We start from the raw sequence: 15546 nt of genomic DNA on the forward strand, positions 1-15546 counted from the left end.
GAGATCATGGGCCTCCAGTTAACTGAATGGCTTGTGTGTGGTAAATGTTCATGGTGACCTCCATCCCTGTCAAGTTCTACTCAGTCCCACCCATTCCGAGGATACCTCCTGAACTCACCTAGTTGAAATTCATCTCTCCCTCTCCATCATGCCTGTAGCATCATGGCTGAATGGAAGGAACACATATTTCTTTCTGTTTTACCACAGTTAGTCACGTGAACTTCAGCCTCTGAATGAGATGTCACATCTTTAGAGGAGATGGTCCAGATGTCTGTCCTCTATAACCCATTAATTGCTTACGTTAAATTCAACTTATAATTTTTGACTGTCTTCTATGTGCCAAGCACTGTGTCCGATGGGGCCTCTGGAAACAGGTATATAACCCCATTTTCCGAATGCAGAAAAGTTACAGTATAACTAGGGAGAATGTGATGAGCATTACTGTGTTTGTTTGCTTGGCCCCTATTCCTTCTTGCAGAAATTGTAACATCTTTCCTTCGAAAAGTCATTCCTGTAGTAACTGGAATCATTGGTCCCTTATCTTCACCCATCCTACATCCAAGCCCTTTGCCCCATGATTGTTTCAGTCCTTCCTACTAGTAGGACAGTACCCTCCTCCACACTTTAACTTTGTGCTCAGCCACATAACTTGCTTTAGCCAACAGAACAGCGTAGAATACAATGTACCACGTCTGAGCCCAGTCCTTAAGATCCACTATGGGCTTCCACTTCTTCCCTTAGACTTCTGTGACTGCTATAAGATGAGTTTTCCCATTCATTCAGCCTGGTCACTAGAATGAGTCCTATTAATAGAACATGCCTGAATTTAACTTGCCACAAGAACTATTTAGCCAGACCTGCCACTTAAAGCAAAGCTGCCTGGTCTGTAGCAGTCTACCTCTAGCCATCCTGCAATTGCATAAAAAATAAATGCTTTTTATATTTTGCGACTGAGCTTTTGTGGTTATTGATTTCATAGTAGTGGGTGATCCCTATATGGTTCCCACTCTAATCTTCTGTCCTCCTCCATGTTCTTCTCTCTACCAGAGAGCTTGAAATATCTCAATGGGATGGCCATCTTCCCATCCCCTCCAGAACCAGAGCTGCAGTCCCAGTCTAGGGTAAGCACGTGACCCAAGGAGGGGCAATCAGGGTTCATCCAATAGACCTTTAATGTTAGAACCAAGGAATATTTGAACTGGAGCCCACAGAGCAGACACAATTCCACATTTCTGGTGAGAGCCAGCAGATCATCAACTGAGGAAAAGGGAGAGAGACTGAGGCAGATGGAGACAGGGAGCAGGAACAGACTCACAGTGGTCAAGGCCCTGATGCAGCATCCAGGGATCTGGAAGAATCCTCAGGTTCTGCTTTCCTCAAATTTGACCCATTAGTGTTTTCCTCAGTTTCGGGAGCTAACCTAGGGTCCAGTAAATTCCTTTTTAGCTTAAGCTGATTTGAGTCGAGTTTCTATCACTTGCGACCTTGAAAAACCAAAGACCAAAACAAAGAGGCAATTCGGCCTGGGCCAGCCATCGCAGGGACGCATTGGGGACTGTGGGAGCCCAAGAGAGAAGGGCAGCTTCTCCAGCTGCATTAGAGAAGGCTTTTGGGGAAGGGGGCAATCACCCTACTGTCTGCAGCATGAGTGGGACACGGTCAGAAAAGGGGACAGCCTCTGAAAGAGGTGAGGGCCAGAGGCTCAAGGTGAGAAGCGAGTTTGGGAAGGTAACGAGGGCCAATGTGGGAGGACCTATAAGTCAGCCTAAAGAAGAGGGACTCCGGATGGCAAGTGGGAGCCGTGGAAGAATTTTCAGCAGGGACATAGTAGCCTTTTAGAAGCCCTTTTTTAAATTTTTTCTGGCTGCAGGGTGGATATTGGGGTCAGAAAATCAGTTGGGAGGCTGTTAAAAGCATCCAGGCATGAGATGAAGGGCTCCTGCATTCTGGCTGAGGCCTCCGGCTTTCCAATAGGGTTTTTTTTCCCTGAGTTGGCGCACGCTATTTGTCTGTCGAATCGCGAATTGGAAAATTGAAGCCATTTTCTCCTTTGAAGGGCCTTGTGCCTCCCACTTAAGATTGTGAGGAGCCATGCTGTGATAAGGGGATGACTGTTTGGCCACTTGTTCCACAGTTCCTCTCCTCGCAGACTCTTCTGAACATGTACAACCTGAGTGTCTCCGCCCTCGGGCCGTCAGCTCCTCATTGTTCAAGATGTGCTGTGTTGCACTTACCCAGAATAAAATGATTCTCATTTACTTACCTAGCAGCTGTCAAAGCCTGAAATTTCATTCTGTGGGCGTAAGCAATTTCTCCCCTGTAAATGTGGCTTCGTCTTGAGTTTGTTATCTGCCAGCAACAGAGAACGGCGGGCCACAGTCGCCTTTCCGTTCTCCTACAAGCAACAATTAAAGACCAATTCTGCCCGAGTACAAATGCATCTGTTAGCGATTGTCACTCTGGAGTCACGTGCTCAGGACCCTCACTATTTTTGCTGGAAGACCTGCAGATGGAAAAAAAAAAAAATCGCTTGGTGATATACAGAGAAAACCCGAAAGGAAAAGAAAAAAAAAAAAAGTGGTTTAGCTCCTTTTGGAACTAGCAGGGAAGAATCATTTTTACTTCCTGGGCAGACAAAGGGACACTGGCTTTGGGAGAACTTGGGATCCAACTCTTGATTGGGGAAGAGACATGCAAATGGAAGGTATCAGAGAAAGTGCCTAGAGAAGAGAAATGGAATTTCACCCAGATTGGCCTGATTCCTATAGCCCCTGTGGATGCAAAACACCTTGGCTGGATTATATTCCATGAACGAAGTGAGGAGAAGGCGAACAAGCAAGAAGAAGAAAATTATTGGTTTCTGGATTGTGTGGGCAGGCTATCCAGTTCTCGCAGAATTCTCTTTGTGATACAGTCTCTGCATTGCCCCCCACCCCCCCTTCCAGGCCCAGGAAGGCATTGGCTTTGAGAGCAGGTCCCTGTGAGTGCCAAGAGGCTCACCATCAGGTCCGGTTTCCCCATGTCTTTGGGGTTTCTGACCACACACATAATGAGGTCGCACTTCAGCAATGTCTTTGTTCGACCCCAAATGATGTTCCCACCCTCCCGGCAGAGCAGCTTTTGTGTCTTCTGTCAAAATAATCACTTACCCAAAATGATGGCAAGGCTCCGAAATATCCCTGCTTTAACCTTAGGGAATATAAAAAAGGAGTGTTAAATGTTTAACCTGGATTGATGAGGTTTGCTGAAACTATTGGATAAAATGAAAACTTTCTTCGGGGCATAAATCACTGGGGAGATTTTCCACCCCCCTCTCATTGATTTTTGGGCTCCGTTAATGATTCCAGCACTGAGAACAGAAGACTAGGTGGAAGTTAAAGAAATGGAAAGCCACATTAACCTCTAAATTTTACCTATATGTTGATTTTTGACAGTGAAATACTATAATTAACCCAGACTATTTTCCTAAGATTTAATTTTTTGCTGATGTCCAAAAGCATTACAGAAAAGCTGATTCCTAATTATTACATACAGCATTGCATAAATTTCTTCCTAATTAAAAAGCCTCTAAATTCTAAATAATCAATTTATGAAGACATATGGTTTTGAAAAATTGGGCATTTAATTTCTAAAGATTTATTGGTAATTTGTACCATAGCTAATTAATTATGGTTATAATACTATTGCCATCATAGTAGAGATTGATGTGATGATACAATTGCAAATTTATTTTGATATGTCTTCTTTAATATCAGAGCATTACATTATACTTACTTTTTCCAGCCCCTTCTTAATTATGCTTGAAAGCATTAGTTTAATGAAAGATAAGAGGGCTTGATAAGTGTGCCATCAGAATTTATTTGAAAAACTATTTTCAACATGAAACAAACAAATTGTTTTTTGCCCTGGCAAAATGAAATTTGCAGTTGGTAATAAATTAGCAGCCAGAAATGCCTTAAAATTAAATAGTATTCGGTACAGAATTCCCCATTAACCATTGTGACAATTTGCAGAGAGCTTAGCATGAGAAAGTAGTTAAACTGTACAGAGGAAGTCTGCAGACAGAAATGAATAGAACCCAACATAAACAATGATGGCATTGTAAACACTCGCAAACACATGGGCTAGGTGGGGAAGGGTTTTTCCTATTTCCTTTGTCATGTGACTTTCTAGGCATTAAAAAAAAAAATCTAGAAACTGTTTTGGATATGACCAGGGTTTTCTTTGAAGTTGCAGGAAGAGAAGAGATTTTTGATTTACTGGTAGAAAAATGCCACTGATCCATTTTATTGAATAGAAACGCATGACCCTGGGGAATCATGGCACAGAACCGAATTGTTGGTTGCCAGGGAAAAGGAGAGGAAGAGGGCGAAAGTCGCTTCTGAGCTGTGCTCAGAGCGCAACATGCCAAATACAAGTTAGCTGAAGAACCTGGTTTCCCATGGAGGGCCTTCCTGGGGGAGGCAGCAGAAACTCTTCATCTGGACATCCTCCTGATGAAACCCCAGGTACCAGAGTCAACTGCCTTCGCCCTCCTTGTTTTACATGGTAACAAAAAGGTTGGAGGGGGGGCGGTGGGACACATTCTGCAGCTTGTCTAATAATCACCTTGCTTTGGATTGCTTTTGTTAACTACTGTGGCTTTTTCCAGACAGGCTCCATTGGCTTCAAATTTCTTCCCTCTTGTTTCCACGGCACGGTTCCTCTGTCTAGCTGTGTGACTTTGAGAAAGTCACTCAGTATGTCTTTTAAGTCCCAGTTCTCTCTTCAATAAAAGCATGCTAGGGGCGCCTGGGTGGCTCAGTGGGTTAAAGCCTCTGCCTTTGGCTCAGTTCATGATCCCAGGGTTCTGGAATCAAGCCCCACATCAGGTTCTCTGCTCAGCGGGGAACCTGCTTCCCTTCCTTTCTCTCTGCCTGCCTCTCTGCCTACTTGTCATCTCTCTCCCTCTGTCAAATAAATAAAATCTTTAAAAGAAAAAAAAGAAAGAAAGAAAGAAAGAAAGAAGGAAAAGAGCATGCTAGTAAGAGAATCATCAGCAGCATTCCAGCAAGGATAAAATGTGATGTGTGCTAGTCCGCGCTGGGCAGGCCGGCGGGACGCTCAAGATCGCAGTGCGCGGAGGACAGAACCAGTTCAGGGGACCGGGTGTCTGGTCTGTGGGAGGGCTGGGCATTGTCCATTCATTCATCTTACAGATATTGATTGTCTGTCCACTTTGTTTTCAGTGGAGCTTACTTGCTATGGTTACAGAAATAAATAGAACGTACGGGTATCTGCTGTCTCGGAATCCACAATCTAATAGAAGGGAAAATTGTGTGCATAAAAATAATTAAAATACTAGTGGCTATGCATGAGTGGCATGGGGGCACAGAAGGAAGAGCCTTAGAGAGCTCCAGAAGGTCTAAAGGAGAAGATAATAAATCTCTGAGTCTTGAACAAAGGCCAAGTAGGTGGAGAAGAGTACTGAAGCAGATAGTACAGCAAGACGGAAGGTTCCATGACAGATGTTAAGGAGTTCAAGGAACTGGTTAGAGCTTAAGAGGCAAAATGAGGCTGTTGACAGAGGAGTTTGAAGACTTGGCAGGGCCTGGGCTGACCTATTAGACAGAGATACAAAAACACCAGAGGTACCTATGTGAGGAGTAGTGGGCACACTGATATTTCCTCTCCAAAAATACGGCACAGGTTTTAAAATAGATAGTGGGAATACTCCAACACAATACTCCAAATGCATACCCTTATTATATTGATCAAATTTGGGCTCCGCAATAGTAGTTGTCATAAAGAAAAAAGTGATATAGTCTAAATTACTCTTTGGGGGTACTTTATCACGTGCATGATAAACCTTTAACACACATCCTTAAAGCCAACAAATATTCAGCTCTTACTATGCACTGGGCATCCTCCTAAGTCCTGCATGACAATGTTAGTTGACGTTCCTAGTCCTTTGTAGTAAAACATGAATAATTTTGACAATTTTATAATAGTTTAGCTCTGTTCTTTGCTTTTAAAAAACCCAGTATTGAATTTATTCAAAAAAGTATTTACTGAGTACCCACTTTGCCCCAAGTATGCATATATATTTATTCAGTGGTGAAGTTCCACATTATAATCTTTCCCCAATTCATGCTCAGGGAATAGAATTAATTGTACGACTGTGGATAATTCATTTAACCTCAGTGGGCCTCAATTTCCTTTCCTGTAAAATTAGTCCATCTGAAAAATGAGTGTGTTTTGAAAATGGGTGAGATCTTTTGATTAAGAAAAGGTGTGTTTCCTTGCTAAGTCTCAAAGGCTGATATCCATATATGAACTTTAATTGGAGATTTTAAAACTTCTCATATACTCTCTAACTAAAATTCAACTGAATGCCAAGTTACATCTTTTGGGTAAAAATGCCCCTGATTTTCGATTTTGGATATCACAGAATTTCATATGAAATTTGAGATCATTTGATCTCACTTAATTTATATGTCCATGCACTAGTTTCTGCCCAGATAAAAAATCCAGAAAAGCTCCAAGTTTAGGGGCTAGCTAAGCGGGATAAGATCAGGCACCTTCCATTCCCCTCTGAGAGTTTAAATAACTGAGACAGGCTTCTGAACTCCAAGCCGTGGTTTCAAGGCTGGTCAATCACCATAAACTACAGGAACCACATAACCACCCCGTATGCTCCAACATAGCTCCCATTATTATCGATAAAAGTTACACTACTAGACCAAGGGGAGAGAAAGGCCACAATAAGGCTTTTAAAAAGCTATTTAATATATCAGCTTTCACAAAGATAGACGGCATCACTAAGACAAAACAAGAAAAGATGTGCCCGACTTTACAAGGTATTGGCACTGTTAATCATATTTTGAAATATTGCTGGCATATATCTTGGAAAACACAACACGGTTGCCGTATTTCCAATGGGAGAGATGACAGTTTTAATGTTGAGATACACTGATAATTCCGAGACCTATTCCCACCCGTCCCCCCCATATGGGATAAACCAGAGAAGATTAGGCAACCAGGTGGGTTCCAGAAGCTTAAGTACTGAAATTGAACATCATAAATTCTGCCACATTCCATTACAAAGTTACCACAAAATTTTACTAAGCAAACAACTATATATGTGTATGTGTGCATTTTGTGTGTATATATACTGTAGTGTTATAAAATTATTTACATTAGTATTTTATTTATATATACAAAATGTTAAAGTATATACTTATATGCATATATAAATTTGGATGAACTTATAAAAATGTTATTGAAATAATTAGCTAGTTTCCATTTATACTTCTCCATTTCAATTTTTAAATATCTCTTGAGAGCTGAGGTACTCAGGTCAGTATAGATTTTACAGCCTTTCCACATTCGTTATTTTAATCATCCCAATTCTGAAAAGTGGGTAAGACATACGTGTTTGTGGCCATTTTACTGATAACAAATATGATGCTTATATCTTGCTCAAGGTCCCCTAGATTGTATGTGGCAAAAGCAGGATGTGATTCCTGCTTCTGAATTCAGGGCTCTTCTCACTCTCCCATCATGGCTGTGTAGCATGAGATCATTTACAGGTAGGAGCTACAAAGACCTGATCCAGGGGGACCTGGATTCCTTGCTCAAGCCCCATGTATCACTGTGATGTTCACCAAAAAATATGGCCTATTGGGCTTGCTGATGTTTGATGAAGTTCTGTCTTCTCACTTCAGTTGGGACTTTATTAATTATGGCAAACACTTTGGATTGCTGTTGTCCTTTCTTCCTTGGTCAGAGAATCTTGATTTCCTTCAGTATAGCAATGGTACCCACGTAAAATATCCCATCTCCCACGAATATAGGGTAGCCATGTGACATAGTCCTGGCCAGCTAGATGTGGAGAAAGTCCCCAGTTGGGGCTTCTGGGAAAGCTATTTAAATGGGAACAGAATTGTTGGTTTTACTCTTTATCTCATCCTCTTCTTCTTCCTGCCTGAAATACAAACACAGTGCTGAAGGGGTAGCAGCCAGCTTACAAGCATGAGGATGAAAGTGACATATTTAATTAACAGAGTAGAAAGATAGGAAGAGCTTGGACCCCTCAGAGCATTACGGAGCCATATCAGAAACCTAACTGCCTACCTTCACACTTCTTATCCTGGGGGGAAAAATGTAGGCCTTTAGCTCATTAAGCCACTCGAGCTGCTGTGACTGAACTTAGTCCTCATTGATAGAGTAAAAGGAATTAAAAATGGGAAGAAGAAACGTTAGATGGAACCAGAAGAAAACTCAAAGTCCACCCAACTATCCATGGCTAGGGGCTATCGCCAAGAATACCTCATGTTCGGACCAAGGTACACCACCAGCAGTGTTTTGAGTTAGGGTCTCAGCTGCTATTTCCAGAGAAGTGAGCCGCAGGGTTGAGTTTTTGTACCATTGCCACTTTATGCCTCTATTTCTTTATTGACAAAATGGGAATGATAATACCACCTACCTCTTAGGATTGTTCTAAAGATTGAATGAGAGAATATATGGAATGTGCTTAGAATAATGCCAAGCATACTGGAAGCATTTAGTAAATGTCCTCCTAAGATCTAAGAATCAGTAATGATTCTGAGTAAGCAAGAGGTAACTTCCAGAGACCCAGTGACACCAATTCTCCTTTTTCTATAGACAGAACCCTGGAAAAAGGGTCGATTCCTTCTCCCCATTCTTTCCCATACAAAAGATACTGGAAGTATGAAAGTCTGTCCAGGGAGTGATCATAATTTAAAAAAGAAAAATCCTAAAATATATATTGGGTGATTGGGAGGTTACAGCATAAGCATCAAGCCTCCTCTTAAAAAGAACACACAATCTCATGTAGGGGAGGGAATAAGGACAGTTTATTAACTCAGGCTTTGTGGAATGTTGCTCTGCCAGGTGCTGATAATAAATAGCACAATGTTTCAGAGAAAGAAGATCTCAACATTTGCCTGACTCTTGACAAAGGTTTATTGGTGGTCTTGAACTAAACATTAAAAATGAGCAAAAAAGAAGGATCAGATGATTGGAAAGGAATGAAGTATACCTTAGAAGAAGTCTGATAGAATGTGAATACCCCCAGGATAAGGGTATTATCTTACTCATTTTAAAACCCCAGTGCAAGTACACATAGAATGAATTTCCCCAGTTGGGTTTTTTATCGTTTTCTGCCTCTGGGATTTTGTTTTTGCAAAAACCACAGTTATTCAACACTTCTATATAGGGGGTTGGTGAAGTAGCTTATAGCAGATCAATGGTCCCAGGGAGAATAACTAGAAATATCAGAGAAAACGAAAACAAAAATCTTTTTTGAAGGCATCAGAGATCTACTAAATCATCCAAAACCTGAGGGACCAAGCCCTCTGAGAAAGGAAGGCCCCAAATTCTTTCCTCCTCAGTAATTTTCTCATCCTCAATTGCATAAGGCAAGGAGTCAAAAAGCCAAGCAAATGAAAACTTCTAAAAAGCAGAGTGGAATTTTTAGAATCTCATGGTGCCTTAAAGATTAAAAACTAGAATTCAGGAGGACAGGCTTTTGTAAATATCCCAGGCTCCTCTTGGGATCCCTATAAGTCAACACCGTAGGAGAAGGTAAACCCACAGTAGACCCATCCTGAGGAAGGTAAAACTTTCTCTCTGCTCAGCTGAGCCCTTAATTTGTTTGAGGTAAACTTCCCCAACTCTAGATATCTAGTCTTACCTATAGCATTCATAGAGGGCAAATACTTTCTGAAGGAATATAATGTCATCCAAAGCCTCCAAAATTTTTCATGTGCAACAGCTCTCATTTCTGTCAAAACTTAGCAGACATACTGAAAAACAGGACCAAGAAGTCATAGATATTAGAAACAGACCCGTGGATGATCAGGTATTTTCCTTCTCTTTAAAATGAGTGGGACTAGTATACTCAAGACATAAATGACAAGATGGAGAATTTCAGCAGAAAACTAGACTGTACTAAGAAAAATGAAATAGAAATTCCGGAATGAAAAATGCATTAGCTGAAACGAAGATGAAGATCTCAGTAAAAAAAAAAAAAATGTAATAGCCGACTGGATGCAGCTGAAGAGTGGATAAGTGCCCTGTAAGATAGGTCAAGAAGAGGTATTCAGACTGAAACACCGAGAAGTGCTAAATGGATAGAAAATACAGGAAAGAGACACAGGAGAGACACTGAAAAGTTTGAACATACACATTTGGATTCCCAGAAGGAAAGAGAGAGATAATGGAACAGCAGCAACTTCCAGGAGAAAAAGGCCATGAATTTTTCAAAATTGGTGGAAGATATAACTACAGGTTAAAGAACGTGATTTGAACCCTAAGCTAAATAAAACCTAATTACCTAAGTCTAGTCTCATTCAACACTATTGATCTGTTCATGGTTTAGAAGTAAAATCTTGTGAAGCTTCATTGAGTACATGTGATTTCAGCAGGAGAATAAGATACTAGTGTTGAATTTGACCTTGACTTTGCCTTTAAACCAGAATGAACCTAGGAAGATTGGGCTAGGATAAGGTTACTCTGGCTTAACTTTAGAACCAGAACAAAAATACAAATTTCAGCTCTGTGATTTTATTTGTTTTAATTTGTTCTGAAGTAAGAGGAGACAGTGTCCCAAACTCTGCTGTCACACTAAAAACTTTCTCAGCTTTTTCTTTTTCCCCCAATAAGTTCTGATATTTGCCTGGAAAAATCCTGTCGTTTTGACATTTGAGTGTTGGTATTTAGCACTTTTATTTCCATTTCTTTCTCTTTTATAAAATCGGCCATCATCTTTATTTTTTTTTAAATGTGCCAAGTTTTACAAGCTGTGGATTCTTTTTCAGGGAGAAAAAAAAAAGAGAGAGAGAGAGAAGAAGAAAAAAACACCTAGGTCTTTTTTTCCCCCTGCAGAAGCTTATAGTTGAAGGACAAATCCTCCCTAATCTTTTTCCTGGTTCAGTTCAAGCTTTCTTCTTTTCCTGGACAGAATCCACCTGGAGTCTTTCAGAGGCTATTGATAAGGCAAGGAAGAGCCCAATCTTGGACTAGGAAAACTCTATTTAGAAATTACTCAGGCTTTCCCTGCTTGATTCTGTTTTGAGGAAAGCAGGGAGGAGTGATATTTGTCAACATGTCATTGGATTCTCAGATTGTTTCACACTTTCTTCAGTGATCTTTGTTACTTCATTTTTTCCAGAAGACTCTTCTCACTGATGAGTAGTCCTGGCAAAGCCCTGATGGTTTCCTTCCACATTCACAAGGTGTTGGCTGCACTCTGTTTAACATTCCAACAGGGTTAGCTTAGCTGGCCTGGAGTGTTGCATAGCCAACAGTAACATGCTCCCTGGTAGAAAGCTGACTCGTGAATGCTTATCCCCCTTTAACTCCCCAGAGCCACTGGTTTTTTTCCAAGAGTTACTGATTATTAGACCAAAGGAAGACCAGATGGCTGACTTAGTATCCTCCATTTTTAGAAAGGATATGGTCCTGGGGAATGGAGAATTGACCCAATGTACAGAAAGTAAGCATAAATATCCCTTGACATTCTCCTCCTTTTCATTCCCCAGCAGACATCATTTAAGCATGTATTATTGGGAAGGGCCCTCAAGTAGGGGGTAAAGATGGAACAGAGAAGGGCACTATGAATTAGGCATGACCTCTGTATTTCAAGGGTGACCCACAAAGAGAAAGACCTTCTTTGGTGATAGATCAATGTTACAGTTGCAGTTACAGTTATGTAAGATAAGTGAAGTATTTTAAAGGTTTCTATCCTGGAAGTCCTCCCCTCATTCTTCTCACTTCCACCCTCCAGTCGTTGATTGCCTCTCAAAGAACATAATTTTCTGACTGCATTTTGTCAAGGATCCTAACATGTTTCATGCCCTATCAGCATTTATTCTGTGTATATATATTTTCCAATCTCAGGAAAAAATATTGATTCCATAGGATCTAGGAAAAAATACTAGGAGTCTAATCTTACATCCCTTCAGGCAAACTGCAGGTCTGCCTGAATGGAATTTTCATTCACTTTTCTGCCTATACTTCATGAGACCTGAGCCCTTAAAGGCTAAGGCTATATTTTAACCTTTCTTAATTCCCAGAAATTGCAGCAAAGACCTGGCATCCAGTGGAACTCATGAAAACCATTCAAAGTTGATTCTTTTGAGCCACAAGATTGATTAGTAATCCGTATCAGCGATAAAGAAAATGGCAACCAAAACATGTTCACACACACATTAAAAAGTATTACTAAGTTTGTTGTGAGAATGAATAATTAAGAGAGAACCCTACTTTCACCTGGCTTGAGAGAGTGTGGCAGGAAAACTGAGACTTGTGCAGAAATACCCACTACCCACGATGGTATCGGTATGAATGAGGTCAGGAGTGGCACAGTGAGTACTCTAGATCTGTGTTGTCAAACATGTTAGCTACTAATGACATGTAGCTATTTAAATTTAAAGTAAATAAAAAGAGATGAAATTTTAAATTCTGTCCCTAAGTCACACTAGCTACCTTTTAAGTTCTCAGTATCCACATGTGGCTAATGACCACAGTACTATAGAGCACAGATACATTTCCAACATCAGAGAAAGTTCTATTGGACAGTGTTGCTGTAGAAGTTCAGAGAGATGAGAAAACAGTTCTATTAGGTCAGTCATGGGAGGTTTCATGGCATATGTGGCATAGGCGGCATCTTTTGGTGGAGGAGTGGGTCACTGATGAGAAAAGGGAAGATCTTCCAGAAGAATGGTATAAGCCAAGGGAATTGTTAAAGCATGTTTGGTGGTAGCATTCATAGCAATAATATCATAGTCACTCTCCTGACCATATTCCTTTTCCTCCTGCTTTGGTTGGCTCCCACTAACCTAACAATGAGGAATACATAAGATGTGTGGTATTCCCTCTTTTTTCTTGATGATCTTTTTCATGGGATTGTCACCAGTTTCTATGACTCTAACCTTTAGCAATAAGTCTAGGCATACTTCCTTATCCTGGGCTGGCCACAGTCAGATCATACACAAGTACATATACCTGTTGTATGAGTTCAAACCTTCTTTGGAGATTCCAGTAGGAGGAGCACAGTGAGTCAGAAGAGCTGTCCTCTACGTGGGAAGATAAGCTCTGAGGAAGAACACAGTGTTGGGGTGCCTGGGTGGCTCAGTGGGTTAAAGCCTCTGCCTTCGGCTCAGGTCATGATCTCAGGCTCCTGGGATCGAGCCCCGCATCGGGCTCTCTGCTCAGTGGGGAGCCTGCTTCCTCCTGCCTCTCTGCCTACTTGTGATCTCTGTCTGTCAAATAAAAAAAATAAATTTAAAAAAAAAAAAAAAAGAACACAGTGCTCCTTCAGAATTGTAGTTTACTAGGGCTACCATAACAAAACACCACAGAGGGGTGGCTTAATCAACAGAAACACATTGTCTCACACTACTAGAATCTAGAAGTCTGAAATCAAGGTGACCACAGGGTTGGTTTCTCCGGAGGCCTCACTCTTTGGCTTAAAAATGGCCACCATCTTGCTGCCTCTTCACACAGCCATTCCTGGTGCACACACACCCTTGGTGTCACCCTAACAACCTCACTTTAACTCATTTACTTCTTTAAAGAACTTCTCTTCAAATATGGTTACACTCTGAGGCACTGGGTGTTGGGACTTCATCCTGTGAATTCTGCAAGGACACAGTTCAGCCCATAACAGCAATGAAGCAAGACAGGGCTCAGCTGCCTCACAGCCCAGTTAGCAACAGCACTGAGCAGAGTGACAGAGGCCACAGCCACCACCGTCACACCGGACCTTTATGCTCAAATATTTTGCATTGCCTCCACTCACGGCAACAACTGAGGTTGTCATTCCTGCCGAGGCGTGGTGACAGCTGGTACTTATCCCACCACCCCCTTGTCTTAATGTCTCTGAGTTATCTTGGTCTTCCTCACTCTGTCTTTATGGCGGAGCAGTTGACCAATCCCATGAGATTTTCTGGAGTCAACACTGTCTTTTTCAAATCTCTCTTTTTCTTTCTTGTACCATCCACAGTTTGGTAGTTACCTAACTGGCTGCCTCCACCACCATCTTTTCAAGACCTTTTTGCAGCTGTGTCAGGGGCCTCTCTCTTTCATCTGCCTTCATTGCTTCCCTGCTGTTAGTGGCCCAATACCTGAGATGTTTCCCAGTAAAGGCCAACTTCGTAATATTTGCTGCAGACCTCACGGAAGATGAATAAGCCAGCTTCCAGGTAGTGGTGTGACCAAAAGAACATAGTCTTTAGAATGAAAACAGACTTGGATTCAAATTCCGGTTGCTCGCTGGCGTTTGAGACATATCAAGTGACACACAGGTCCCTCGTCTATCACATGAAAGTAATAATACCTTGGATGCTGCTGGAGAAGATACTTTATAATAGATACAAGGTGCCTGCTTGTCTGTAGTATGTTCTCAGCTAAACGCGCAATGATGGTGATCACTCCTGACTCTACTTTGGGTATCTTCTTTATGGACCTTTGAGCATACTACTCCACCTGCTGCCTGTGACTTCTCTCCTTTTCATGCCTATCTTAGTCCTATTCTTCAAGGTCTGCCTCTTTTTTATATCCATGTGTGCGTGCACACACGTACACACACACACACACACACACGCATGCGCGCAGTTGCAGAACACAGGCAGACCCCTGTTTGTATCCTTCCACCCTCCCTTCTACACACCAGAGGCTGCTGATGTGTATATCTGCAATGGTCTGCCTGAAGGCATTTTTTTCCTGGCCATGAGAACATTCTTGGCTCTTGTGTGGTACAAGCTAGAAGTGGCAGAAAATTAAACAGCCCTCTGCAAAAAAAAACAGATGGGAATTTGGTGGATAAATCCTTGAGCCTTCTTGGTCTTTTGGGAGGAAAACTCTCAAGTGCGTTCTACACTCTTTCCCAAGATGCTAAGATAGGTTGAACTCAATTTGCCCACAATGATCCCCTCTCAGTAACACGCCCTGTAGCTATCTGTCCCTTCACTGCTTCCTGGGATCTCTCAAGTATACTGTGTGCACTGGAAACCTTATCTCAGTATCTGTCTCTGGGAGAACCCAACCTAAGACCGAACCATGGCAGCTGTCCCCTTTCATCTTGTCCCCTCTCTTCCTGACTCCACAGTAGTATCTCACTTAATGGGCTGCAAACAACTGGGGCTCACTCCCGACAGTCGCCACAAGGAAGTTGGAATTCATGCATCCCCAGCATTACCAGAAGTTCTTTTCCCATTAAGGAATTGTTCAGAGAAGACCTCCTGGGTCCACAGAGCAGGCAAAGCAAGCGATGACACTGTAAATGTCACCACGGCATATAAAATACAACAACAGAAACTATGATGCTGATAAGTGTTCCTGAACAAGAGTGCTGGTGCAGCAGGTTCTTTGTGATTCTGATGACCTGGTACCCTCTGGTCTCAGCCCACTGCCATGAGCTCACTCTCCCTTGTTCCTTGAGACCAGCAGAAAAAAATGTGTAGCTCACACATATCTTCTACTGACACGACAAAAAAAAAAAAAAAAAAAAAAAAAGTTTTACCTTTATTTTCTTATTGT

At 41.7% G+C, this 15546-nt stretch overlaps 1 protein-coding gene across 1 annotated transcript in view; it reads left to right on the forward strand.

The window, feature by feature from the left end:
- The first annotated feature begins 4378 nt into the window (after positions 1–4378).
- The window catches only part of RARB (retinoic acid receptor beta), a 196313-nt gene continuing 185145 nt past the window's right edge, over positions 4379–15546 (forward strand). The window contains exon 1 of the mRNA XM_044252570.1: positions 4379–4508. Within this exon, the coding sequence (XP_044108505.1) occupies positions 4442–4508 (67 nt within the window). The 5' untranslated portion in view covers positions 4379–4441. The remainder of the gene's footprint in view (positions 4509–15546) is intronic.

This window comes from Neovison vison, chromosome 6 (genome assembly GCF_020171115.1).
Source record: "Neovison vison isolate M4711 chromosome 6, ASM_NN_V1, whole genome shotgun sequence".
Lineage (NCBI taxonomy): Eukaryota > Metazoa > Chordata > Mammalia > Carnivora > Mustelidae > Neogale > Neogale vison.